Source organism: Malaya genurostris, chromosome 2 (assembly GCF_030247185.1).
Source record: "Malaya genurostris strain Urasoe2022 chromosome 2, Malgen_1.1, whole genome shotgun sequence".
Classification (NCBI taxonomy): Eukaryota; Metazoa; Arthropoda; class Insecta; order Diptera; family Culicidae; genus Malaya; species Malaya genurostris.
The window spans coordinates 99,737,647-99,765,642 of NC_080571.1; the positions used below are offsets into that span (position 1 = coordinate 99,737,647).

The following is a 27,996-nucleotide window of genomic DNA, read 5'->3' on the forward strand; positions in this document are numbered from 1 at the left end:
GTTAAGTGAGAAGGGTATTACTACGCAAACATTGGCGATTTGGTTTGGAATGCATCATGCCAGTGTTAAAACCATCATTAATAAGTTTGGGGAACATTATTCTTTGGATGAGCTACCAGGAAGAGGCAAATAACCCGGTTCTTCCAACCTGACACTGGACCAGAAAGTGGTATACAAAGTGTAGAACAGAAGAAGCGAGCAGCAACAAGGGCCCGGAAATTGTATTCGCGTCTTTTGCAGTGTCCGGATGCATGCGTTTTGATGGACGATGAGACTTATGTAAAACCCTTCCAGGTCCACAATGCTTCACTGTCGTCATTGAGTGGTCGAAAGGTACTGGTATGGCAAGCAATATATTCCTGTGGTTTGAAGTCAACCATTTTTTACACTACCGGAACTATGAATGCAGAAATCGATCGATCAGAGTGTCTCCAGAAGAGATCGCTGCCTCTATATAAGAAGCATAGTACACCTCCACTGTTTTGGCCGGATTTAGCATCGGCTCACTATGCCAAAACCGCTCTCAATTGGCATGCGGAAAAGGGTATAAATTTCGTTGAGAAAAATCCACCAAATTGCCCTCAGCTTCGACCCATTGAACGTTATTGGGCAATCGTGAAGAGAGTCTTCAAGAAGACTGGTAAGGCAGATGGGAGGAGTTCAAAAAATTGGACTCAAGCGTCCAAAAATGCGATGCAACACTCCGGGACTTGATGAAGAGCGTTCGATCATAAGTTCGAAAATTCGCGAAGGAATAACTTTCATCCGGTTTTCATTATGCTCAAGTTTAACCTCGTACAATAAACAATTTTTAGTTTGAATAAAATATCGTTTTTTATCATAATTTGAGATAAAAATTTGTGGATATCTTATTTTCGATACACTCCTTACTGTCGCATGATGATTTGCCGACAATACGATTCAGCTACATGGATTTTGGATAGGGACCCTGTTTGAAGCCCGTTCTGTATTAATTTACTAACAATCTATGATACTAATATCTTGCATGCTAACATAACTTGCCAACGACAGCGTTGTGTCTATTATAGAACCCAAGGGTGCCGATCTGCAAGGACCATTACAAATACTCCGGACAATCTGTCCAAGTCCTCCGCGGAGAAAACATTGCTGATCGTATGTATTTTCAAGGAAGTGTGAATCATTATAAATACAGCTTCATCTCAGGGGTCAGACCATATCTAAGGTCTTCACATTTAAATAAGTCGGGCCCTGATTCATCTCCAAAGGCACCTGGCAATGTCACATTAGGTATCTGAAACAGAAATGCCCACAGAGAATCAACTCATTTCGTACAATAACCAGAACATGGTGAGGTGTGCATCTAGATAATATGATATGGGGTAAAACAGAATACAGTTATTTGCGGTCATTCTGGTTATCAGTAATCCATTCATTGAAGTTATTCACATGTGAGAAATACCGTTTAGTTAAATGCAATTTTTAGAATTTTACAGTCAGTCTTCGAAGTGAAGTAAGAAAAAGTTAGGAAATTGGGCAAAACAAGTACGATAGCGAACTTTGCGAATAATCAATTCAACTGGTAATTTTTGTTAAGAAATACCTGCTTTGAAAATATTTTCTTGGATTTCTAGAATATTATTAAGTGAAGTTGCGTTTTTGATTCTTTTTTCCCACATTGTAATTGAATAATTTACGCTTCAAACAGTTTTTGAAAAATACTTAAATACAGAAGCAAAAAAAATCTAAAGCACTCTTAGTTACTATTTTGAATTTTGAACACACATAACACAAATTCTTTATCAAGCATCACACAGAACAGGCATATGAAATTAGAATTGTCGTTTCCCTTTTCGTTCAATTTGAGTTGTAGCTGTGTACTATCAGCAGAGATCCTAATTGCAATAAATTCTTTACCCATTCAATGAGAACCTACCGGTTCTCATTGAATGGGTAAGCCCAAAAATCTAATCTATGACTAACTAAGCCTCCATATTGTCAAATCTTCACCACAACCCAAAATCCATCCCGCATAATCCATGGTACGGACGAAATCCATGCATGTGAAACTTCTACGGACAAATCCGAACACGTTCGTACATGCAGCAGAAGTATGAGCAAACCGCAATGTCGATAGTGCAACTTAGGGTGGTAGCGAAATGAGAATCTGCAATCATCATCTAGAGATTAGTTTTTAATTTTGTACTATTTTTATCACGGAATACTTAATCTAACTAGAAAAACTCGAAACAGAATCAAACACCTCTTACATAGCTTGATTTTTTTTGCTACACGAAAAAGTCGCCCTAACACAGGCACTCATTTGCATTTTATTGCTTCTGTTCTGCAACAGAAAATTGGGTCATTTAGTCACAAACCACCGATACGATGTTTATCACTGAGCGTACACCAGGCACAGAATCCATGGATGCGCAACGAACCATAAGGGATGTTATAGTGTGTTAGCTACGGAACGTCAGCACTTACCCGTTCCGACGAGAAACACGCTATAATGACATGCCAGCAAACATATCTTGGAGACTAGGCGCAGGTTGATGCTTCGTGTAATTGTTGGAAGGTTTTATTAAACATGTTGAAGGAATATGACATTGAGATGTTTAGTAATTGTATTTCATCTATTATGCTCTTATTCAAATAATCACATCCTGTTACATTGAAAAATATTTGAACAACAGTCTGCTCGTTTTTCTTTCCACTGTTGACGTATTAGTCAATCTCCTTGACCCGGCAGCTATTTTTTTTTCGATAACTCCACTGCCCAGAACATCAATCTTTCCGTTATCAGCCGGAAGGACAACAGGAAAACAGCTTCCGTATCGTTTCATGACCCTTTTCACAAATTGCCACGGTGTACAATCTTGATCCGGGAACAGAAAGTCCTCGTCACAATCTTTTTTTCTTTTTTTGTGGGGAAGGGGGATTTCGGCAGCAAGCCGGGTATTCCTTCACGTACGATGGCCATCACGAGGATGTCAGAGTGTCGAGATGTCGAAAGTCATTCACCGTTTTCTTGTACGGACATAATTCGTCCCATATCGCTCGACACCGGCACCTTCACATGTTTGTTTGTCGCCCCTAAGGGCACGGGTTGGAACCCCAGCCGAAGCGTATGAAAGTGATGCAAATGAGGCAGAATTAATTCCATGACAGCTACCTAACGAACGGTCGTGCGTGATGTTCAGATGGGCAGGGGAACGAACATCGTTCAGTTGCAGACTGCTGGTAATGCGATGAGCGCCGATGGTGTTTAATTCAATGAAACTAGTTATTAAAATGTCTTGCTAGAAACTGCTTGAGCTGATTGGGGCTTTGTCGGTACTTTAGTAACTGAAGGCTAACTAAATGGGCCAACTAATATAGACATGGGTAATGGACCATTATTTATAAAATTAAACTTTCAAGAGTTTTCATTATAGATTCATTTGCTCCAGTAAACCATGTGATGCGAATCCCGGAAAAGTCAACACTATGTTCCGTAAAGCATCTCCTTAAAACCACAGATTTCTAGGTTGTTACTAAAGGGTAATCAATAGTTTGGGTTGCAAGGCACTCTAATAACATGTACATCAGGGTGCCAGTCGGATACATGGGAAATGGTGATCATTGCAGCTCACAAAGTGATGGTTGCTAAAAGATTTATTGGCCATACTTGCCTAGTCATGTACACTTATGAGTCGGCTGCAAAGCCTATTGCAATAGAGGGTCAATCTTGGGGAATTTTTACTACATGGGACTGATATGCGGGTACTCTGCATTTGGGATGGTCGTAATCCCAATCCAAAATAAAGCTAATCGGAAGTGATGCCATAGTGTAAAGATTTTTAACACTTGAAAATCAAATCAAATAGCAGGATATCTCAGGTACATAACACTTCTAACACATGGACTGAAAAATTCCGTCCCTAACATATAGATGTCGCTGATTTATTGCAGTCATCTTTTTTTCATTTAAAACTAACCTTTAAAAGACTGCTGTTAAAATTCCATGATATTCTTTACATTAGTTTGTGAGTTATTGTACTCAGAGTGACGCTACTTTTGTTATTTCCAAATATTTGGAAAAATCCATTTATTTTCCCAGTTTTCAAGAAGGGAAATAAAGCCGATGTATCCAATTATCGTGGTACAGTCGCTCTATGTGCCGTATTTAAATTATTTGAAACTATAGTTTCAAGAAATTCAACACAACAGCAACAACTACATTTCAGAAACTCAACACGGATTCATGCCGAAACGATCAACTACAACAAACTTACTCTGCTACACTTCTTTAATAGTTCGATCTCTACAAGCACGCCTACATGGTTGATGCAATCTACACTGATTGCGCTGCAGCCTTTGACAAAATAAACCACCAAATAGCAGTAGCAAAACTGAATAGACTTGGTTTCAGTGGATCGTTGCTAAATTGGCTCGAGTCGTATCTAATTGGTCGCGGAATGTCTGTGAAGATCGGAGACTTCATTACAGTGCCTTCCGCTGTCAACTCTGGAGTCCCTCAAGGCAGTCACTTAGGACCATTTTTATTTTTACTCTACCTCAATGATCTCAACTTCATATTGAAATGCCACAAACTATCCTTCGCAGAAGACTTCAAGCTATTTTATTTAGTTAAATGTCAAGAAGGCACTATATATTTGCAGTCACAGTTAGATTTATTCACAAACTGGTGTCAGGATAATAGAATTGTTTTGAATGCCTCGAAGTGTTCCGTTTTGTCGTTAACTCGTAAACGCTCGCTGATTACCTACGACTATAGCATCTCGCACAATATACTGAAATGTGAATCTTCCGTGAAAGATTTGGGTATCATTCTTGATTCCAAGCTGGACTTCAAAAGTCAAATCGATTATGTGATTTCAAAGGCCTAAAAGCTCTTGGGTTTCGTTTTTCGTGTTACCAAGAGCTTTACTAATGTACACTGTCTTAAGGCATTATATTGTGCTCTTATCCGTTCGACGCTAGAATATTCAGCTGTTGTCTGGGCACCTCACTATCAAATCGACATTGCACGCATCGAAGCTATCCAGCGTAAATTTGTTAAATTCGCTCTGCGCAATTTTCCTTTGAGGGATCCCACTAATCTTCCTAGCTACAAAGATTGTTGTAAGCTTATTGACCTGGATCTGCTATTTGTTCGTAGGAATGTCTCCAAAGCCGTTTTTGTTGCTGATTTATTTTAATCACGTATCGATTGTCCCGAACTTCTGCAATTGATTAATCTGGACATTCATCGACGTAATCTACGCTCTCATCGTTTCCTGCGTTTACCCATTGCACGAACAAATTATGGTTACAATGAACCATTTTCCAGTATGTGCAGAACATTCAATAGCTGCTCCAATGTTTTCGACTTTCAGCTATCTCGAAATATGATCAAACGATTGTTTCATTGTCACTTGTTAGATTAACTTTGGATCAGGATTTGTCTGTAACCATCACTAGGTATTTCTCCCATCACCATTGGAAACTAATCAGATTCGCTCGCTGATACTAACCCTTTCGCTTCCTCCCCCATTTTCTTCGTCTTCTTTATTTCTATTGGAAACTAATCAGATTCGCTTGCGAATACTAACCCGCTCGCATTTCCCTCTTTCCTCCGTCTTCCACCATCTTTTCGATCACTTATTAGATCTACATGGCGATTCAAACCCCGTTGTTCGCCTCCACCTACCTTCATCATCCATTTAACTATCCATTTTTCTCTTCTCTCTCTGGCCGTTTAAGCAAGAACACTATTGCTGCCCTGTAGTTCTTGGTGTCATCAACTAGATATAGGGTTATAGGTTTAGTTTTAATTATTTATTTTTATTTGATGATTTTGCCATTCGAAAATCATTTTTTCTATGTTGAAAGGTAAAAAAAGACTAAACATAAGTTTTGTGGTAAGGCCACAGTTGATGGTAACCTTTTTTTAGTCCACCTAGTGGTGTAATGATGCCTTTCTCATGTACATATAATATTGTGGTATACTACACCCAAACCTCCATTTACGAACCTTGTATATGTATGTATGTATGCTTACACACTCACTCGTTTGCGTATATGTATATATATTTATACATATAAATGATCGCTTTTACTTCACCAATATTTATATGTATTAAGAAATACAAATATTTGCACACATGCGTACGTATATCAATACATATAAGCTACGTAAATGGAGGTTTGGGTGTATTCAAATTTTTCTCTTCGATTTTTTAATGAATCCAAGAAATTGTTTATGCATAACATACAGAATAAAACAGTGCTTTGATTCCGTAAGTCATCCTTAAGAAAACGAAATGTTTTCACTATTATATGCACTTCCGGCACCGGAACCCGAGAACCGGTATAATCAAAGTCGGTTCGTACGGCCACCAACTAACATGAGACACAAACTCTTCTAGTACGCACTCTAAATTACGATTTAAATGTTTGTTGCAACCGAAAATATTTTATGTGACGGTGTACAATATTGAACACACTTCACCCTTTAACTCCGGAACCGGGAGTCGGATCCGAATGAAATTCAGGAATTCCGTATGGAACCGGAAAACCTTTCATTTTAATCAAAGTTTGTGGAAATCGGTCAAACCATTACTGAGAAAAGTGAGTGAGATCCATTTTGGTATATATGACCACTATTTCCGGTACTTCCGGAACCGGATACCGGTAACCAGGATAGCCGGAATCGGTTGCTTACTGATAATGACAATCGATTTGTTTAGTTTTGAGACCAGTTAAGAATTTTTTTTATGTATTTTGTTTCGCCGGTTTAAGTGACGGTGTACAATATTGAACACACTTTACTCTATAACTCCGGAACCGGAAATCGGATCCGGATGAAATTCAGAAATTCCGTATGGGACCACGAGACCTTTCCTTTGAATCTAAGTTTGTCAAAATCGGTTCAGCCATCTCCGAGAAAACCTAGTGAGATTATTTGACAAATACACACACATACATACACACACACATCTGCAAAGCTTTCTGTCACAAATTGAAAGCGAAATTAATCATAGGGGTAAATGGGGTAAACGCACCCCCTCAATAAAATATTCTATATCTTAACTAAAGAGAATAACACGGGAGAGTTACATGCACAACTACCTTCCGTCACCTTTATTCCTCAAAATTACGAACAAATACTCGTTGAATGCATTGAAAACACATGGAATATCTTATTTTTCAAAACCCTAAAAAATTGTCTATTGAAATAAAAGGTGATTTTTTTGAGGTTAGGATTTTCATGCATTAGTATTTGCTCAGATTTTTTGAGGTTATGATTTTCATGCATTATTATTTGCTCAGTATGCTCTGACATTTCATCATGAATAGACTTAGGGTAAAGTGTTATAATATGCCCCGCTTAAGAAAACATTGAGATATTTCCAAGTGTATTGATATATTTTCCTCGAGAATGTAAATATTTCATTGCAATACGGATGAGGAACATAATTTTTAATGACTCCAATAGAAAAGATGAGAATTGATTGATATAAACACATTTTCCAAAACGGCCACATTCTTAGTTTTTTTCGCTCGCCTCAGACATAATGCCCCAGCAGCCGTAAAATATGTCTCACAACAAATCAGTGGCTTGACACACAACAAAAGACATTTTATCCCACAACAATGATGCATTATGCTTCTTGAAATGTTCATAAAGTTACTGTTTTGAGATAATTAGTATGTCAAAGAAATGGCGGATAAAACATCTATTTAGTCGAAGCAAAACTTTACATCGAAAAGCTGCCAAATGAAATTTTTAGTTTTTTCATACTTTCCTGCAAACGACAACCACCAAACTTGCATAGCAGAAAGATCCTACGAAAAGATAGTGTTAGTGATAAAACTTTGGGTCAGAAAAGTCTTCAATGCTTAAGAAAAGAAAGGGGGCATTTTGGCTAGCAGGGGCGCTTTATAAGACTTTCCCCTACTAACGAGCAACGCTTGCAAATCATTGAATTTTATTACCAAAATCAGTGTTCGGTTCGAAATGTGTTTCGCGCTTTACGCCCGATTTATGGTCTACATAATCGACCAAGTGAGCAAACAATTAATGCGATTGTGACCAAGTTTCGCACTCAGTTTACTTTATTGGACATTAAACCAACCACACGAATGCGTACAGTGCGTACAGAAGAGAATATTGCGTCTGTTTCTGAGAGTGTTGCTGAAGACCGTGAAATGTCTATTCGTCGCCGTTCGCAGCAATTGGGTTTGTGTTATTCGACCACATGGAAGATTTTACGCAAAGATCTTGGTGTAAAACCGTATAAAATACAGCTCCTGCAAGAACTGAAGCCGAACGATCTGCCACAACGTCGAATTTTCAGTGAATGGGCCCTAGAAAAGTTGGCAGAAAATCCGCTTTTTTATCGACAAATTTTGTTCAGCGATGAGGCACATTTCTGGTTGAATGGCTACGTAAATAAGCAAAATTGCCGCATTTGGAGTGAAGAGCAACCAGAAGCCGTTCAAGAACTGCCCATGCATCCCGAAAAATGCACTGTTTGGTGTGGTTTGTACGCTGGTGGAATCATTGGACCGTATTTTTTCAAAGATGCTGTTGGACGCAACGTTACAGTGAATGGCGATCGCTATCGTTCGATGCTAACAAACTTTTTGTTGCCAAAAATGGAAGAACTGAACTTGGTTGACATGTGGTTTCAACAAGTTGGCGCTACATGCCACACAGCTCGCGATTCTATGGCCATTTTGAGGGAAAACTTCGGAGAGCAATTCATCTCAAGAAATGGACCGGTAAGTTGGCCACCAAGATCATGCGATTTGACGCCTTTAGACTATTTTTTGTGGGGCTACGTCAAGTCTAAAGTCTACAGAAATAAGCCAGTAACTATTCCAGCTTTGGAAGACAACATTTCCGAAGAAATTCGGGCTATTCCGGCCGAAATGCTCGAAAAAGTTGCCCAAAATTGGACTTTCCGAATGGACCACCTAAGACGCAGCCGCGGTCAACATTTAAATGAAATTATCTTCAAAAAGTAAATGTCATGTACCAATCTAACGTTTAAAATAAAGAACCGATGAGATTTTGCAAATTTTATGCGTTTTATTGTTTAAAAAAGTTCTCAAGCTCTTAAAAAATCACCCTGTATATGCAGGGCAAGACGCCCGATCTTGGAAAACATGGTAATTATTAATTTTAAATTACGTGAATTGATGATTATCAGAACATAGAGGCAGAATGATCTTAAACAACGAGTGAACATCCATCAAAACAACGGAGCAAAACTCATGACAACGACGGGGCAAAAGGCACCCTCATAAAGTTACTTCTTTTTATTTAAAGGAAGATTTAGCCTGTTCGTAGACGAAATATTTGCCAGATGGAAGATAGTTGACTATTATTTATTAAATTGATAACCTATTCATAATTTTTGTATCTGAAGTATTTTGCCCCACACAATTCGGGCCATTTTTCCCCTAAAAACATGGGACGATAACTTTGATGATTTTGCCGTATAGTTACAAATACATCATCTGTATTAAAACTAATTTTAGAAAATCGAGGCATCCTCCTCTAGAAAATTACTATGGAACGAATATCAAAAATTACATATAACAGAGACATAATTTGTTTTTGGTTATTTTTTCAGATATGATTGAACCATCACAACCAAAATTTTATAGTAATCTATTGTCATGACGGACATTCAGATTCATAAAATTTCATGGAAAGAATTGGTAACTTCTGAAAAAATCAAGAGTTGCCTCGGGGGTACGTTTTACCTCATATTTCCCTCATTTGAATTGTCGATATGTTAAAAAAATCACATGGACATGCGGAAAAACCACCACCACCAGAAAGAATATTACTAGTAATTGACTTTGCAGTGCACAGTGGTCCGAAACGAGAAATTAGCGCGTCAGTAGTTGGTGTCTTCACAAAAGTTGTTTGTAATCAAATGGCGCTCCTTTTGATGAAATAAGTTACTAGGGTGGTCCTCATTCAGATTGAAATCTGAAATCTAACTTTCTTAATTGATATCAAAAATGATTTTGTTGTACAGTAATGTTGTAGGAAATTTTATTTTGAATTTTTTTTTTTTTTGCTTTGCTGAAAAAAGCACATCTCCAGCTTTTCATTTGATCAAGTTACCTCAATTTTTCCGAATAAAAGTAGGGTGACTCCTGAAAATCACTTTTTTTGTACTAACTTTTTTATAAAACTTTCTACCGAAAAGTTGTCTTCAAAAGAGTTGTTGAACTAATCATTGCACACAATTTTGCTCAACCAAGCTTATTCATATGAGCTACAAGTAAAAAGTTATGATTGCTTTTTCATAAAAAACTAGTCATGCTTCAAATATCAATATTCATTAGATGCCAGATCGATAAAAATGTATCCTATGCGGTTCCTGAAAAGTCATAACATAAGTAAAAATTCAAGAGAAAATTGGAAGGGTGTTATTATTTTAACTTATTTAATATAGTTTTAAAAATACCTTAAAAAACTCAAAAACATAGAATAACTCTTAAACGCCTTAACGTATTAACATACTTTTCTCAGCAAAACAATAGTATCAAATTATTTCTACAAATGTTTCATACATTGTCCTTTCGAGAAATGAGACATACAAAAACTACAGCTTGATTAGTTCAACAACTCTTTAAAAGACAACTTTTCGGTGGAACGTTTCACAAAAAAGTTAGAACAAAAAGAGTGATTTAATAGTGAAAATATTTTTATCACTCTAATTTCCCGTTTCGGACCATAGCGCAGTGTATGCTTGAAAAATGAAACATGGCTACCAAAAAAATATTCGATAGATTAAAAAAAATGCATTGTTGATCATTGCGTTTGGTCTACTAATTAAAGTTTAAAATTTGAAAAAATATATCAATAGCCAAACAAATGCTACACAGAAGAAAATTTTAAGTTTTACAGGTGCCATAATTCTACAAACGATACGATTCATAACAACTCAAATTGTCAAATGACGCAATATTCCATTCGTAAAGCATTTTCTCAGACTCCTAGTGCAGTTTGCAGTCGGCAACTAACTGACGTTGTATGGGTTTATATGTATCAATTATTCATTAGGCAGATATGTCCTTCTGTGGCTTAGTCAATTAACTGACATGTTTTGTGATCTGATGGTTCTTGGTTCAAGTACGCGCTGTTATTATCGATCTTTTGGGTTTTTGCCTGTCTCATATAGAAAGGTTATGCAATCACTGTGAAAATCAACTTTTGAACCGAGGCCCGGAGGGCCAAGTATCATATACCATTCGACTCAGTTCGTCGAGTACGCAAAATGTTTGTGTGTGTGTATGTGTGTATGTAACGTTGTTTGCACTAACTTTTCTCGGAGATGGCTAAACCGATTTTCACAAACAAAGATTCAAATGAAAGGTCTTGAGGTCCCATAAAAAATTCCTGAATATTGTTTGGATCCGACTCTCGGTTCCGGAGTTATAGGGTAAAACGTGCAAAATATTTGTTCTAACTTTTCTTATAGATGGCGCGACCGATTTTCACAAACTTAGGTTCAAATGAAAGATCCTGTGGTCCCATACGTAATTTCTGAATTTCATGCGTATCCGATTTCCGAATCCGGAAATATAGGGTAAAGTGGGTTAAAAATTGCATATCATCACTGAAAATGGGGAAAAACCTTAAAAAGTTTTCTAAATCGACCTCAAATTTTTTCAAGTTCATAGTTTTTATCAGTAGACGGTCAAACAAACCGATTTCGGGTATTCTTTTAAGAATCGAAGAAAATTATTTTGAAGAATACCACAGTATTATATATGATAGTATGATTGATTAAAACAGGTTTTTTTTCATTCGATTACAAGCTTTGTAATTTTCAAATCACACAATCTCATATGTTTTTGAATAGTGTGAAATAAAACGCTCCATTTATGTGCATCTTATGAGATGTAAAATTACAAGAATTTTTCGAACTGTGTAAATATGTTTCGATTTTTTAGAAGCTCCAAATTGTATATGATGGGATCGATTTTTACCGTCACTGCTAACCTCAATCGGATGACAGTTCAGCGGTACTGTTTGTAAACAGACTTTTTTTGTTTGTCTGTTGACAAACGGATGCGACCGTTTACGGACCATCTTGCCTAAATAGAGTTTCAAAACATTTGTTAACGATTCGTTTAAGACATTAATTAAATGATAATGGCTAGCCACTTTGATTGTTTGAGCTGTGTTCCTCAATTTTGTTTAAATTTGTTTGTAAACAGTACCATTGAACTGTCAAGGAGGTTTTGTTCATTTGTAACGTCACAATAAAAAATCTAATTATTTAGAAACTCAAAATATCTAGGGCGCTCATATTCTCAATAAGCACCAGAATTAACTTCATCATAAACATCGAATAGCATATAAATTTTGAGTACGTATAATGGGTTTAAACAAGTTCGAATTCTATATTTTAGTTATGAATCCCTATCATTGTTCATAACTGTTGAATGCAAAAATTACATCGAACTGCAACTTGACACAAACGTAACGGAAAATTGTTCGACCCTTATCGGTTAGTCTCACAAGCTTTTTACGCTTCTCGGTTGACACATTAGTTATAATTCGCGTTGCCTAGGCATCCACCTGTTCGATGAATTTGTTACATATAATTTACAGTCATAAAAATGTAATAACGTGCGGTACTTGGGAAAAAGATACTTTTTTTTCATTCTAGAATCCAAACGCTACTATGAATAATAAGAAGCATAGCGCATAAAGCACTACCTTCTCTTCAAAATACTTGTTCTTCAAAATATGACAGAAACCTTTTTTTGTAATCCTATACAAACTTATAAATCAAATCCCTTAACGCTATACAAATGTTCATCATTCATTTCCCCCAACAAGGAAGAACCAAATGTATCCCCATGCGGACAGTGCAACAGAAGTTCTTTCAATCTGAAACATCCTAGAAAAAAAGTACCGCTCAAACCAACAGAGACAGTCAAGGCAACATAGGAAACAAGCAAACGTCCGAAACACACACACAGCAACCCCGTAGAAGAAAGGCTGAAACTCTCAGCCATGTCAGTTCCATTGGCACTTGCTAGGAATGGATAGTTCGTTTTTGTTTCTGCATCAAGGTACGAACGGAACAATCCAACAGCAGAAATTGAATTCCTTCGCACAACTCGTGCTTGTCACACGTCTTTTGTGCTTTTCGGTCTGTGATGTTTTGAGAAGCGGAATCTTTTGATATACAATGTTAATGGGAAAACCTTCCAATAGAAAAGCGGAAGAAAAAACAATCGTGTACGGTTTGTAGTTAGTATTCGCAATTTATCCCTCAGGAGTTAAAGCAATGCTATTTTCCCAGAAATTTACCATTAAATGTTTTAGTATTTCTCATCGACTGCGAAGAAGCTTTTTTCTGCGGAAAACGAAATGATTGATGAATGTCAATTTGTTAGACGTTGGACTTAATCGCTTTTTCGTTGCGATGCTTCGTCGGTTGGCCTTCGTGTCCGAAAATAATCTAATCGCGTCTAATAGATGGACAGCTATCCATAGACTTCCGTGCATCGAATTCCTCCAATCAGCAGTATTATCACTTTGGTTTTGAATCAAATACAAAAGAGATTGCGGGATAGACACCGAGATTTATCTATTTTTATCCTATTCGACCGAGCATCGTTCCAATTATTTTCAGACATACAATTCCGTTCAATTAGGCCCTAACGTTTTCGTTTCAAATGATTTTATCACATTACAAACGACCTGAGCCATGGACAATTCCTATAAAGAAGCTCTAACGAGGCACCGCTACCCGTTCGAGTTGAAGTCGTAGCAAATAAATAGAGACTGTCCATCTCACAATGGATATTTTTATTATAACGCATCACTCAATAAGTCGTGTGACTTGCTAAGGAAAAACACTTTTTTGTCAAAAAATAATTCTATTCATCAATGTAATCTCCTTCAAAAGCAATACAATCATTCCAACGCTTCTCTAACTTCTCGATGCCGTGCTTGAAGCAAAAATTGTTTTTGCATCTAAATAGGCTTCACATTCAGCAAATGCTTCTTCATTTGAGTTGAATTTATTACCGGCGAGGATTTTTTTATGTCACCGAATAGTCAATAGTCACTGGGGACCAGCTCTGGACTACACGGTGGATGAGAAAATAGTTGAGCAATTCCATAAATGATTAACAAGTCATCAAAATTCACATCCTCCGATTCGGATGAAACTTTGCACCCGGTTGCAGTACGACAAAACATTTATTTTGTACGGTTGCAAATATCATTTCGACTCAAGACATCGTGATTACTCGGAAATTAAATTGTACAAAAATGTTACCGAAGAAGACGTTGTAAGAAATCGATTGGGCGCTTCAAAAAATGTATACACTGTAAAAAAAGTTGAATGCATTTTCAACTACTTTCTTCTAGAAGCACCCTTTTTCGAGATATTCATACATGAAAGTCAAAGAACTCGTTTTTTGTTCAAATGCACCGGTTTAACAAGTGAAACGTAATTCTAAACATATGAAAGCTATTCTGATTCCCTATAAAACATTTCAAACAGATTAATTGTTGCCTGATCGTCGCTCCAAAAGTAGCTCTGAACAGCATCCAGGAGAAAAAAATTCAAGTGAGATCACGTTTAACGATATGAGTTTGTTTTTCTTGGTTTTCCCATTTAAACGATCCAACAACGCTGTGTAGTATTTGCTATTGACTGTTTGTCCTTTGCAAAATAGTCGATGAAGTCCATAGGATGTGCATCCATATGAGGATCATTTTGATTCCAAAATGAAGTGATGGATCCATGTTTCATCCATTGTCACAAATATGATATGATTTATTACTTGTAAACATGGCCAAACACTACGCTGAATCATCAAGCACGCTTTTGTTTTGATTGACTGTCAGTAAATGTGGCATCCATTTTTAAAAGAGCTATTTCAATCTCACACAATTTAAGATTACGATTAGATCTAATCAATTTGTGAACTTTTTTATGTTTTCTTGAATAACCACCTCAATTGAACGACCAGAAAATTTACCATCCTCGGTGTCTGTACGACCAAGTAAAACATATTCGGAATTAGTTCAATTAGTTAAATTTAATATGCTACATTCAATAAAGAGGAAATTCAACAAATACAATAAAAACTCCAAAAAGCCTCGACAGTGATGGAGTCTGAATAAATATGGAAAACTATTCACTACACGTATCAAACATCAATCATTTCATTGTTCCTCGGAAATATATGAAGGAAAAGTTTTTGCCATAAATATCTAGTTCAACAGTTGTTCAAGAAAAACTAGCGTCCACCATTAGCTCTGCTTAATGACCACTCACACTCACTGCCATACATCCACAAACAACCACCCATTCAACCAACCCAACTGCTCTTAGACACACAATTATTGTCACGGGAGGTAGGCAAAGTGACGGTTGAATAAAAGAAATCACTATTGAGTGAACAAGGAAGCGGAGATATACAAGATGTGGCCGAACACATCCTGCTGTCAATGTATTGAACTCATACGATGAATGTTTTGAGTCCGATCTTGACCCTTCAGATGCGTACAGATTGCCACGGAGAGCAGCACATTGCAGATGAAATAAATCGACTGCAGTTGATAACCAATAAATAAGGTTATAATAGAGCAATTCCATGCGGAATCGGTTGACAGTTGGCACGATCCCTTTCGATTTGCATGAAACTTTGAATGTGTATGTTCATTATAGCAAATGAAGTATTTTTCGCTGGTCTCGAGATTTTTTTCACTCAAGGTTAACTTATGAAAAGGGCGTATGTGTTTCGAGCCACATTACTTTCAAACAGTTATAACTAACACATGGATTAATAAGTCCCGAGACTAACAATGGAAACAACATTTTTTTTTGCATTTTTTTTTTTTATTCATCAACATAATCACCTTTTAGGGTGATACAATGGTTCCAACGTTTTTCCAATTTTTCAATACCATGTTTATAAAAAAATTTAGCCTTCGCTTCAAAATAAGCTTCAGTTTCAGCGATGACCTCTTCATTTGAGCCAAATCTTTTTCCCTGGAGCATTTTTTTAAGATCAGCAAAGAGCCAGTAGTCACTGGGGGCTAAATCTGGCGAGTATGGGGTGTGGGGAAGCAGATCAAAGCCCATTTCGTTCAATTTCGCCGTTGTTTTCATCGACTTGTGGCAGGGTGCATTTTGTTCCATCGAAAGCAATCGCGGCACCCACTTGGAAAAAACCTTTTTCATGCTCAATTTTTCATGAAGGATAGTAAATACACTTCCATATGATATCTGTGTCATCTCAGCAATCTCACGGAGCTTCACCTTACGATCTTTCATTATAATTTTTGTCACTTCACTCACATTTTTCAGTGTAACGGCTTCCACAGGTCTACCCGAGCGTTCCGCGTCATTTGTGTCGGTGGGACCACGTTTAAACTCAACGAACCACCGACAAATCGTTGCTTTTGATGGACAAGAGTCCGGATAACATTTTTCAATCCATTGTTTCGCTTGCACCGTGTTTTTACCCATTGAAAAACAATGTTTTATCAAAACACGAAACTCGGTTTTATCCATTTTTTAAACAAACTACAAAACGACTTTACTCCAACCTCGATAACTCAGCTGTTTCTGGTCGGATTGACTTAAAATTTTGACCCGTTTATAGATTCTGCAAAAACAATGTCTAAAAAGAAGTTGTATTGTATTGTTGTATTGTATAATCAACTGCACTTTCTAAAAAAATATACACTGTACGAAAAATCTCCCGATTTTTTGTGAGATCGAAAATAAAATTAATTTTTTAAAATGCTACTACGTCAAGTTACATTAAAACTGAAGAATGTTGAACAAAGTTAAAGAGATGACAAATAAAAAAGTTTCCCGAGGAAAAACTTTTTAACAATTTAAAAAAAACTATGTTTTTATAGGAATCAATATATCTGAGCGATGAAACTACGTTCAATGAAAACGCTCATACACCCAAACCTCCATTTACGTAATAATCGGGACTTCGTAAATCGAGTTATGACGTAAAAAAAATTTACGTTATTTGGAATTTTCAACGTAAAAAAAGTTTTCCCTATGTATGTATATTATTGGATATGTATAATATAATGGATAACTATGGAACAAAAATTATTAGTATTTGCAGGAAAAGGATGTTCTAGGTCGCATAAATTTCCATGATGGCGACTTCCGGTTCATCGATATTCGTGACAAACCATCAGAATATGGGTATTTTCGGAACGGGTTTGATGAATAGATGTCGGAACACGATGTTTGAGGTCGTTTTGAAATCCAAAATGGCGGCTTTCGGTTATTCCTTGAAAACCCTTACAAGTCGTCATTCTAGAATTCAGAACCACCTCAAACATCGTTTTCTGGCATGTACACATCAAATCCGTTCTAAAAATACCCATATTTTAGGGTTTCCATCAATAAACCGAAAGTCGCCATCTTGTAATTCAGAACCACTTCAAGCATCGTTTTCCGACATATACTCATCAAACTCATTCCGAAAATACCCATATTGTAGTACCATTTCCATGGAATATAAATGAACGGGAAATGATTTTCTTTGTATGCAAAAACCTCTTTTTACGAAGCAGGTTCGTAAAAACAGTTTACGTTGTTTTGGATTTTGTTCGTAAAAAGATTTACGTAAAAAGAGGTAACGTAAGAAAAGTTTACGCAAACGGAGGTTTGGGTGTATAGAGTTACTACTTAAATACAGTCATTTTCGAGATATATGAAGAACTAAATCGAAAAAAATTTATATTTCATGGTTTTCCATGGCCGAATTTTTTTTTGTAATCCTCATGAAGTTTTGAATAAACTATTCTTTGACATTAAGAGATATTTTGGAAACAAAATCGAAGAAAAATCGCTGGTTTTTAAAAGACACAGGTTCACTAAGGGAATATCCGTCATATTGGAAAAATACATACTTTTGGGAAAAAAGTTTACCTATGATATAAACGGTTACCTACACCCAGCTATAAAACCATATTTCTAAGTGTAGTAAAGTAACAGATAGTATGATTGAATACTTTACTTTCAAGCAGTGTGCAATTACTGTGAATACTATGATGCATATTTGCGATGCCGATAATATTCATATCGACTAACAGATCGGCTGAAAAGTTCGTATCGTTTCTATGAGAGGGCGCCACTAGAATTAAATCCATACCATTTTCAGTTAGTACCAACCTTCAAAAGATACGTGTATAAATTTGACAGCTGTCTGATTATAAGTTTGTGAGATATTGCATTTTGAGTGAAGCTACTTTTGTTATTATGAAAAAAATGGAAAAAAAGGAATTTCGTGTGTTGATGAAACACTACTTTTTGATGAAAAAAAGTGCCGCCGATACCAAAAAAATGGCTTGATGAGTGTTATTCAGACTCTGCACCGGGCGAAGCAACAATTCGTAAGTGGTTTGCAAAATTTCGTACTGGTCATATGAGCACCGAAGACGATGAACGCAGTGAACGTCCAAAAGAGGCTGTTACCGATGAAAACGTGAAAAAAATCCACAAAATGATTTTCAATGACCGTAAAGTGAAGTTGATCAAGATAGCTGACATCCTAAAGATATCAAAGGAACGTGTTGGACATATTATTCACGAATATTTCGATATGAGAAAGCTTTCTGCAAAATGGGTGCCGCGTGAGCTCACAATCGATCAAAAACAACAACGAATTGATGATTCTGAGCAGTATTTGGAGCTGTTATATCGAAATAAAACCGATTTTTTCGTCGATATATAACAATGGACGAAACATGGCTCCATTACTTCACTCCGGAGTCCAATCGACAGTCAGCTGAGTGGACTGCATGCGATGAACCGAACCCAAAGCGTGGAAAGACTCAACAATCGGCCGGTAAGGTTATGGCGTCTGTATTTTGGGATTCGCATGGTATAATTTTCATCGACTACCTTGAAAAGGGAAAAACCATCAACAGTGACTATTATATAGCGTTATTAGAGCGTTTGAAGGACGAAATTTTAAAAAAAAACGGCCTCTTTGAAGAAGAAAAAACACGGAACGACCGAAATTAGCTCTGCGCCTAATTCGTATTACTGTTTTTGAATTAGTTGATTTTAACAACAAAATTTCCAAAATAACTATAAAATTAGTTAAAATTGAGAATTTACTTTGCTGAAAAAACTCTTATTTTTAGAGAATGTGTTTAGTTGGTGAATATCCTGGACACAAACCAGCAATATTTCAATCCAACACGAAATTCTCATTGACAACTAATTTTGTTATTAAAATCAGAAAATTTGTTTCTATTTATCTATCACCATCACACAAAGAAAACAATACTGAAATGGGTATTAATAACAAGTTTATTAGCCAAAAACTCATGAGAAATGTCAAAGTAAAACAATCCATTAAAAAGCTAAAAAGGAGAGTCTTATTGAAACTGCTTGAAAATTGTTTTGATGTTTTTCGCATGTGTTCGATATATCTTTATTTAAATTTCTAAACCGATATGTAAAAATGTCGTAAACTGTTAGTGGAAATAGTATTTACTCAGAATTTGTCCGCACTTGAAGCGATTGTGGGTAATAATGTTTTTACGCGGAACAATGAAGTGAATTTCGAATGTTTCACTCTAATTGTGACGAAGTTTTTTTGTATCTTCAAACCTTCCGAGCTGCGCCGTCCGGTGTACTACTTGTATTCGGTTTTTGTTTTCCGAGTGCTCAAAGTTTTCAGTGAGAATAAAGAAACAGTGATTTAGAAGAAAAAAATTCAAAAAGATGTTTATGTTTCGTTTATGTCTTTTTCTCCAATACAACATCGTATTTATACCTGCCAATACAGAAAAGACAACCCCGTCTGAAATTTTTTCGGCAGTAGTGTGCCATCTAGTGGCTAGTAGTCATTACGGTGTTACCGTTTCGGTGACAGGGCGCCATATAGCTGCAGATTGCAGAAGCCAATTCAACCATTCATATTGGTTGAAAACAACATTTTATTTCTTTAATTCAACTAAAAAATTAGTTGAATGGAAATGAAAAGTGCCTTAGCTAAGAAATGACAGCACGTTTAATTTGTGAATTCAACTAAAATAAATAGTCAATTCAACAAATATTTTATTATTATTAAGGGAATGAGAATAAAAAATCTAAATTAGCAAAAGTAAGATTTTTTTAGTTGTCTCAAAAAATAACTAACGAAAATCAGCAAATCAACTAAATTTTTCGCAAAAATGCTGATTCCGGTCGTTCCGTGAAGTTTTGTTTCATCAAGACAATGCACCGTGTCACGAGTCGATGAAAACCATGCTGAAATTGAACCAATTGGGTTTCGAATTGCTCCCTCATCCACCGTATTCTCCAGATTTGGCCCCCAGTGACTTTTTCCTGTTCTCAGACCTCAAGAGAATGCTCGCTGGTAAAAAATTTAGAAGCAATGAAGAGGTAATCGCTGAAACTGAGGCCTATTTTGAGGCAAAGGACAAATCGTACTACAAAAATGGTATCGAAAAGTTGGAAGATCGCTATAATCGCTGTATCGCCTCTGATGGCATTTATGTTGAATAATAAAAACGAATTTTGGCAAAAAAATGTATGTTTCTATTAAACGATACGAACTTTTCAGCCGAACTGTTTGTGTCTGTTGAAAGTGCACTGCAACTAGCTTCCAGCGACAACGAGATACCAGATTATACCACAGCTTCAACATCGGGAAATAATTTAGAAGAAATACCGCTAGCTACATCGAGGTATGATTTAGAAGAAATACCATCAGCAGCTTCACTCGTCTCAGTATCCTCGCAAAATAGTGATCTAGCGGACGATTTTAAGAATCAAAATGTTGAGGTATTTAATTAAGGTATTACGGCAATTAATGTATCTCATATAGCACTTAGAAACCTCAAATCGGACAACTATCGTCAAGAAAAGTATTCCAAAATCATTGAAGGCAACTGGAAACAACTATTCGACCATCCACCAAAAAATTCGTCTGAAGAATTTCAGACAGTGAAAGCTAAGGCTCGTTGATAAATTCAAGGCGAAATTGACGGAACCAGATGTATAGTGGGCGTGAACCAGTTCAGAAACAGCTTTTTCTTGCTAATATTAGAGAAGCTTTTCAACGATTCGAAGAGATCAGTAAACAACAAATTTCATTCAGTGCATTTGCAGCGTTAAGACCAAACCATTGTAAACTTGTTAATACTTCAGGTTGTCATAATGTATGTGTTTGTACAATTCATGAAAATGTTGACTTGAAGCTTCACAGCCTCAAAAAATATTCCTTTCAAATTGATTGTAAAGCGCCTTTGGAAAAAATATTATGTAATTCACCTGTAAGAGCAAAGGATCCTTATCTATGCGAATTCAAGAAATGCCACACCTCTTCAATTCTTGAGGAAAGCTTGTTAGAGGAACTTGAGCAGAAGATTGTAAATGAGATCTCTTTAGGGCAATGAATAACTAAGATGCAAACTAGAAATCTTACCAAAACCAGTTAATGAATTTGTAGCATATTTAACAGAAAATCTAAAAAAAATTGTAACTGATGACTATATGAAAAAAAACAATCTCGATTTTTGAAAGACACAAAATCTTCATTAACTGAAGGAGAAGTAGTCGTAATTTGTGATTTTCCCGAGAATTATTCTTTCGTTCTTCAACATACTGTTCGAAGTCATCATTGGAACAATGATAAAGCAACAATTCATCCATTTGTAATATATTATAAAGAATCAGACACGGTTAAAAATTTGAGTTTCATTATAATATCAAGTTTTCATTTCCCAATTAATAAAACAACGAAATAATATAAAAAGGCAATTTTTGTATCGGACGGATGTATAGCTTCTCATTATACTAAAAGGAAAAAAAATCGCAAGCCTCTGTAAATTTAAAACAAAACACTACATTGATTCGGAGTGGCATTTCGTCTTCACCTCGCTCGGTAAGGGACCATGTGCTGCAACTCGGTGGAACCTTGAAACGAATGGCATCAAGAGCTAGCTTGGCAAGAGAACATGAACATCCAATAATACATGCGGAAGCTTATAACATCCAATAACAAATGCGAAAGCTTTTGGGCTTCCAAAAGAAATCAAGATAATTTCACAGCAATCTCGTTTTGTTATATGTCACAATAGGAATATGACGATGGTGTTGTATAATAGAAAGATATTTTATCAACAAACAAAACTGATTCAAGGCACACAAAAATATCATTGCTTCAGTCCAGTAACAGAACATAAGATTCTGCGAAATTATTTTCAACAGACACAGAAATAAGCTATCATATTATATATACAAATCTGCAAAACATAAGGCTTAATGGTAAGTTAAAGGTAAATTTTATTATTATTAAGATATGGAAACTTATGGAAACCTAATTTATAAAAAATGTGTGTTTTTATAAACCAGCGATTTTCTTCGATTTTGTTTTCAAAATATCTCGAAAACAGCTACTCGCATCGTCTTGATGTCAAAAAATAATTTATTCAAAATTTCATGAGGATTACAAAAATAATCAATTTGGCGATTGAGAACCCAGACTAGTTTTAAAAAAGGGCGTAGGTTCAATTGATAACAAACAACTTCTTCTTAGACGTATTTCAGAAGTTATTGATTTCTTGTTATAATTATTTGAAAATAATGTGGATAAAAAAACATACATCCCTTCTAGACTAGTGAAAAATACTTCATTTGCTATACCGATCACACATGTAAAGTCTTATGCCCATCCAAGGGAATCGTGTCAGAATTTTGCCTTTTCTGGACGATTTAATGTGGAATTACTCAATAGCAGTTCGGTTATTTACTAACCACAACTCGTACTCCAAGTGGTTTGGCGTTGGATATCAGATAATGAGCTGATAGATCTCGATTAGATTTAAGTATGATTATCAAACTGGTTGCATCAAATGTCCTACTTACAGTAAAGCGACAGCAGTCTATCTGTGATGGATCGAGTATCTTAAAGTCGTATATGATTTTCTTCAATAACGGTCACCGGGTGTCGAATGGAACTCAAAAAGCTGCGATACAAGTCGTTGGTAGATTGACTGGAAAAGGGTGGCGAGTGCAAGCTTCATGATTGCAATTGTTACATATCTCGAAGGTGAACAATGGAGCAAATCTTTCAGGTGCTAAGACAGCTAACCTATATGTTAAGCTGATCATAGGGAGATTGATTTTCTCAGAATCCACTGGGCCGAGTATCGCAAGCTTAAAGTCATATCAAAGCTCTCCTGGTCCCATAGTCTGTCATTGATTTCTGTCCGAAACAGTCTTCCAGTCTTGACACGTGGCCTCGTATAGCTAAAAGTAAGGCATTTTCAATGCCAACATTCATGCTTTGAAACCATATATAGTTAGTCTCTGTTTTAGTAGCGAACAAAACGTGTTAGTCCACTGCACTCAATCACTGAAAATATTCCGCATTTCTTTGTGTCGATTTTGTACGATATGCTTTGTACGCTCAATTCAAGCGGTTGAATTTTGGCACTGAAATTTGCATTAATGCTCGCTCATACAAAAATTTTTAGAAAGCTTCAACATTGAGTTATTTGTGGCTATCCACGCCTAGTGGTATGAAAACGCCGCTTAGTGGAATGAACTAAATTGATTAAAAAAAATAGATATTTCAAACAGTAGTAGGCCCATACCAAGGATTTCGTTTCTGGAGGGTCCCAAAAATAGGAAATAACGCATCTAACTGAAGATTCTTTATGTGTCTAGTTCTAGGTATGCCTTTAGTATCTTTTAAGTTGTTTTGGAGAGTAAGTGCAAATAATTAGTAATTTAAATACATACTCACATATTTTTGATTGGACAATGAGACTTTGAAACAAGAAGCTCTATGTATCAAAGGGAAGGGTTCGATTTTTTGCATATCCTTTATCAATTATGGAAAAACTGAGTGAAGAGTATTAAAACCTTCAATTTCAAGAGTGTGCTCTTATAAGTGACGACGCAAAAAGGAGCAAATATTTTGAAACTATAAAGCAAGCTCTTTGTTGATTATTTGTCGAACAGAGAAACAAACCGATTTTTACAAATTTATATGAACTATAATGTCTATAAGTGCCTTATAGACTCAGTCTATCAGCAGATTTTAAAATAAGCTATAGACATGATTCAGTTGCCAACTTATCTGTAGATTTTTGATAATCACGTATTTCGTAGACGTTCGTCAAAATTTACAGACTTTTGAAATTGCCGCGGACTTTTGTTTTTGTTCGCTAAACCAATTCCGTGCATCTTTCTTTTTGGAAACTTAAAGTTTGCAGACATTTTTTCGAGTTTACAGACTTTTTCAACCCTTCGAGAATATATATGAAATTTTTACCTTGCATCTCTAGTTTGGATATACAGGGTGATGAGTATTAAAAATTTAAACTCGTCATTGGGAGTGACGATGCAACAACAGAAAAATCTTCTTAGTAGCAGTCAAAAACTTCAAAACGGAATTCACATAAATTTCTCAGAGATGCCTAAGACGATTTGCACAAATGTGAGAATTGATTTAAATGAAAGGTTTTATGGTTTCATAGACTTCTATGCTGTTTTAACCAAATCCGGCTTCCAGTTTCGGAACAGTTTCCGGATGTAGCGGTCAAAACTCTAAAATGAAGCACACACTATGCTTTTGTGCATTGTCTCAAAAACCGATTTTGAATCGCTCCAATAATGCACACTATACTTGCTGTAGATGGTGTTTTTCTTTTTTCGAGGTAGTCCATGAAAATTATACTGTTACACACCCAAAGAACCGCCTTTATAACCATTCCGCCCAATTTCAGTCTATTGTCGGTAAATCATTCTGTTCTCTGGCGTATGATAATGGATCTAGGCTTCGGCAACAGTAATCAACCGACACCAATTTGCATCAGCATAAGCGAACACGCCTCCGAAGTGTGCTCGCGTTCCTCTTTTTAAACCTGAGTATGCAAGTGCGGCATCCACTTATGGCAATTTCTGGTCACCCCGTACCATTTCCTTAAATTTTGACATTGATTTTTGTACTCGCAATGCAAGGCCTGCCACTACGGACTTCTCTCGAAACCACTATTTCACGGTGTAGTCTTGCACTAGCCCCGTAATATTTATTCAACTTGTGCCTCCAAAAAAAAATCAAGAATGAAAACCTTTTTGCCTTTCTTATGTAGACAGAGTATGTAATCACTGTGAAAAGGTCTTGTGGCCAGGTATGACGTTCCAGAATTTTATCTGGTTCCGACTTCCGGTTCCGAAATAACAAGATTATTATCGTTCAAAAGTGAGAATCTGTGAACTAACTTTTCTCGGAGATGGCGAAACAGATGTTCACAAACTTATTATCAAATGAAAGGGCTTAAGATCCAATAGAAAAATTCAGACTTTCATTTAGATCTGACTTCCGGGTCTGAAAAAACAGGGTGATAAGCACAAAAAATTCGATTGCAAAACTAAGCAGGCTATTTGAAACTATTCTAATCAGCAGAGCTTGTTAGTTGATGGTCAAAAAACTCATTTCTGTTCCCGATTCCAAAAATAGTGATTAAAAATCCCAAAGAGGAAATTACTTCACTTCGATTTTTCGAAGATTTTGTCATCCCACACATTACTATGAAAATTTATATGAATCCGACTCCCGGTTTTGGAATTATACAACTTTTCTAATATGTAGGTCTTATTAAGGAGTGTATCGAAAATAAGCTATCCACATACATTTGGGTTGTACGCATGTATTTATGATGGTTTTTTATGCTCAGATCACAACATACTGTGCGTTTGGCTGTCAGCTTTCGTTTGTTTACTTGTTTGTGCGGTTGAAATTCTGCGTTTTCAAAAGGTCGCGTATTGGAAAGAAAGTGAAAATTAAGGTTCTGGACACATGGCTAAGTGAGAAGGGTATCACTATGCGAAAATTGGCGAAGCGGTTTGGAATTCATCATGCCAGTGTTCAAACCATCATTAATAAGATTGGGGAACACTATTCTTTGGATGAACTACCAGAAAGAGGCAGAAAATCCGGTTCTTCCAACCCGAAACTGGACCAGAAAGTGGTATCTCTAATCATGAAGAACAAATCAATGTCAATACGTGATTTGGCAAAAAAGCAGGAACGAGAGTCGGAATGATCCAGCGTATCAAGAGGCGAAATCACCTGAAGACCTACAAGAAGCAGAAAATCTCGAAACAAAGTGTAAAACAGAAGAAGCGAGCAGCAACAAGTGCCCGGACGTTGTATTCGCGTCTTTTGAAGTGTCAGGATGCATGCGATTTGATGGACGATGAGACTCAAAAACCCTTCCAAGTCCACAATACTTTACTGTCGTCTTTGGGGAGGATGTGAGCGATGCGGACAGGTCGATTCAAGTGGAGAAAATCGGTCGGAAGGTACTGGTATGACAAGCAATATGTTCCTGTGGTTTGAAGTCGACCATTTTTTACAATATCGAAAGTATAAATGCAGCAATCTATCGATCTGAGTGTCCCAGAAGAGTTTGTTCCCTTTATATAAGAATATATACATATATATATTCCAAAACCACTCTCTATTGGCTTGCGGAAAAGGGTTTCGTTGAGAAAAATATCAATCCACCAAACTGCCCTCAGCTTCGACCCATCGAACGTTACTGAGGAATCGTGAAGAAGGTCTTCAAGAAGACTGGTAAGGCAGCTGGGAACATACAGGAATTTGGCCTCCCCTCTAGGTACGTGCCAGCAGTAGCTTACTTCAAAGTTCAAGCTCCCGAGGCTTAGCTCATATACATTAAAAAAAATCACATCAACATAGGCTCAAACGCAATACTATTCTATAATTGTTACCGGATTGAAATATTAGGCCAAAGTTAAATAAACAGCAGAAAAATCTCTCCTAAACTGAATTAACTAGATCGAACGAATTTGCAAAAAATAATTAGTATGGACATGAGATCCTGTAAAACCAGAATTTCCACAACTGAATAAATACAGTTAAATTCAGCTCAACTGTAAACTGACCATAAAGTAATTAATTAAACGTAATTATGTAATTAATCGAAAAGTCACGGAATAGTGACATACTATTCAGTTGAACAAATGAGTCGAAAACATTTCTGAATATACTAAATGTCCAAACGAAACATATTGAAAGTCTCAACGAACACTAAGGCAACGTGTTTTTCCACATGAAGCACTCTTCGTCAATTTCAGTAGGAAATATTTCACGTGACAGCAAGGATCATTAATTCGCTTTTATAGCCAGGTAATATCCGATAAATTTTGTACTGTCCCGATAAACATATTATGCCTAAACGACCGCAAACATTTGCTAATGAAACTATGTTGCTCGTTTATTTCAATCCAACATTGGCGCATCATTTGCATGACGGGAATATTTCACCGGTCATTCGTTTTGTAAATGTACTGAAAACCACATTTGCGGTTCCCGTTCCATTTCATGGAACAGTCAAATTCACATTCATTTTGGTTTACCTGTTTGCCGGAATCATCAACGGATCCTTCTCCATTGTCAATCATCAATTATTGTCTCACTGCATGTGTAATAATCATGCACAATTGATGCTAGCTGCGTTTTATAATAATAATAATTGTTATTATTATTATTCTACCGTCTCTGCAATTATTACTGATTCAACACTTGACATAATTTTCTGAAATACCCCTTCCACGGAAATTCTTCAATCAATACACTCATGTGGATAACCCATTGTTGACATTTCACCTAGGCGTGCAAAATTGGGTCAATACTGTGCACTCGTTACTCGCAGTCATGTAACATGTCAAGTTGTATTGTATTCTTCTAACCACCTTTCCAGAGAAACAACAACTGCCAGAATTGCAAAACTAAACTTTACAAATACCATTCTTCTATTCTCTTTGACCGCCGTTGTCACTAGCGGATACAGCATGCGGTTCCATCAGGCATGCATGCATTTTCCGCTGGTGAAGCGTAGAGCGCTACGCCCAAAGGAGCGGATAATAAACAAAGCACAGACACGAACAAACCGGACCGTATCATGTGATTTTTCACACCATACTGAGTGTT

At 36.5% G+C, this 27,996-nt stretch overlaps 1 protein-coding gene across 4 annotated transcripts in view; it reads right to left on the reverse strand.

The window, feature by feature from the left end:
• Nucleotides 1–27,996, reverse strand: part of LOC131427801 (GTPase-activating Rap/Ran-GAP domain-like protein 3) — a 659,718-nt gene that overhangs the window by 453,613 nt on the left and 178,109 nt on the right. The window contains exon 1 of one of the 4 annotated variants that reach the window (XM_058591325.1): nucleotides 27,423–27,994. The exons of the other annotated variants lie outside the window; for them this stretch is intronic. Within the exon in view, the coding sequence (XP_058447308.1) occupies nucleotides 27,423–27,457 (35 nt within the window). The 5' untranslated portion in view covers nucleotides 27,458–27,994. Of the gene's footprint in view, nucleotides 1–27,422; nucleotides 27,995–27,996 lie in introns of those variants that run through there. 4 annotated transcript variants of the gene reach the window in all.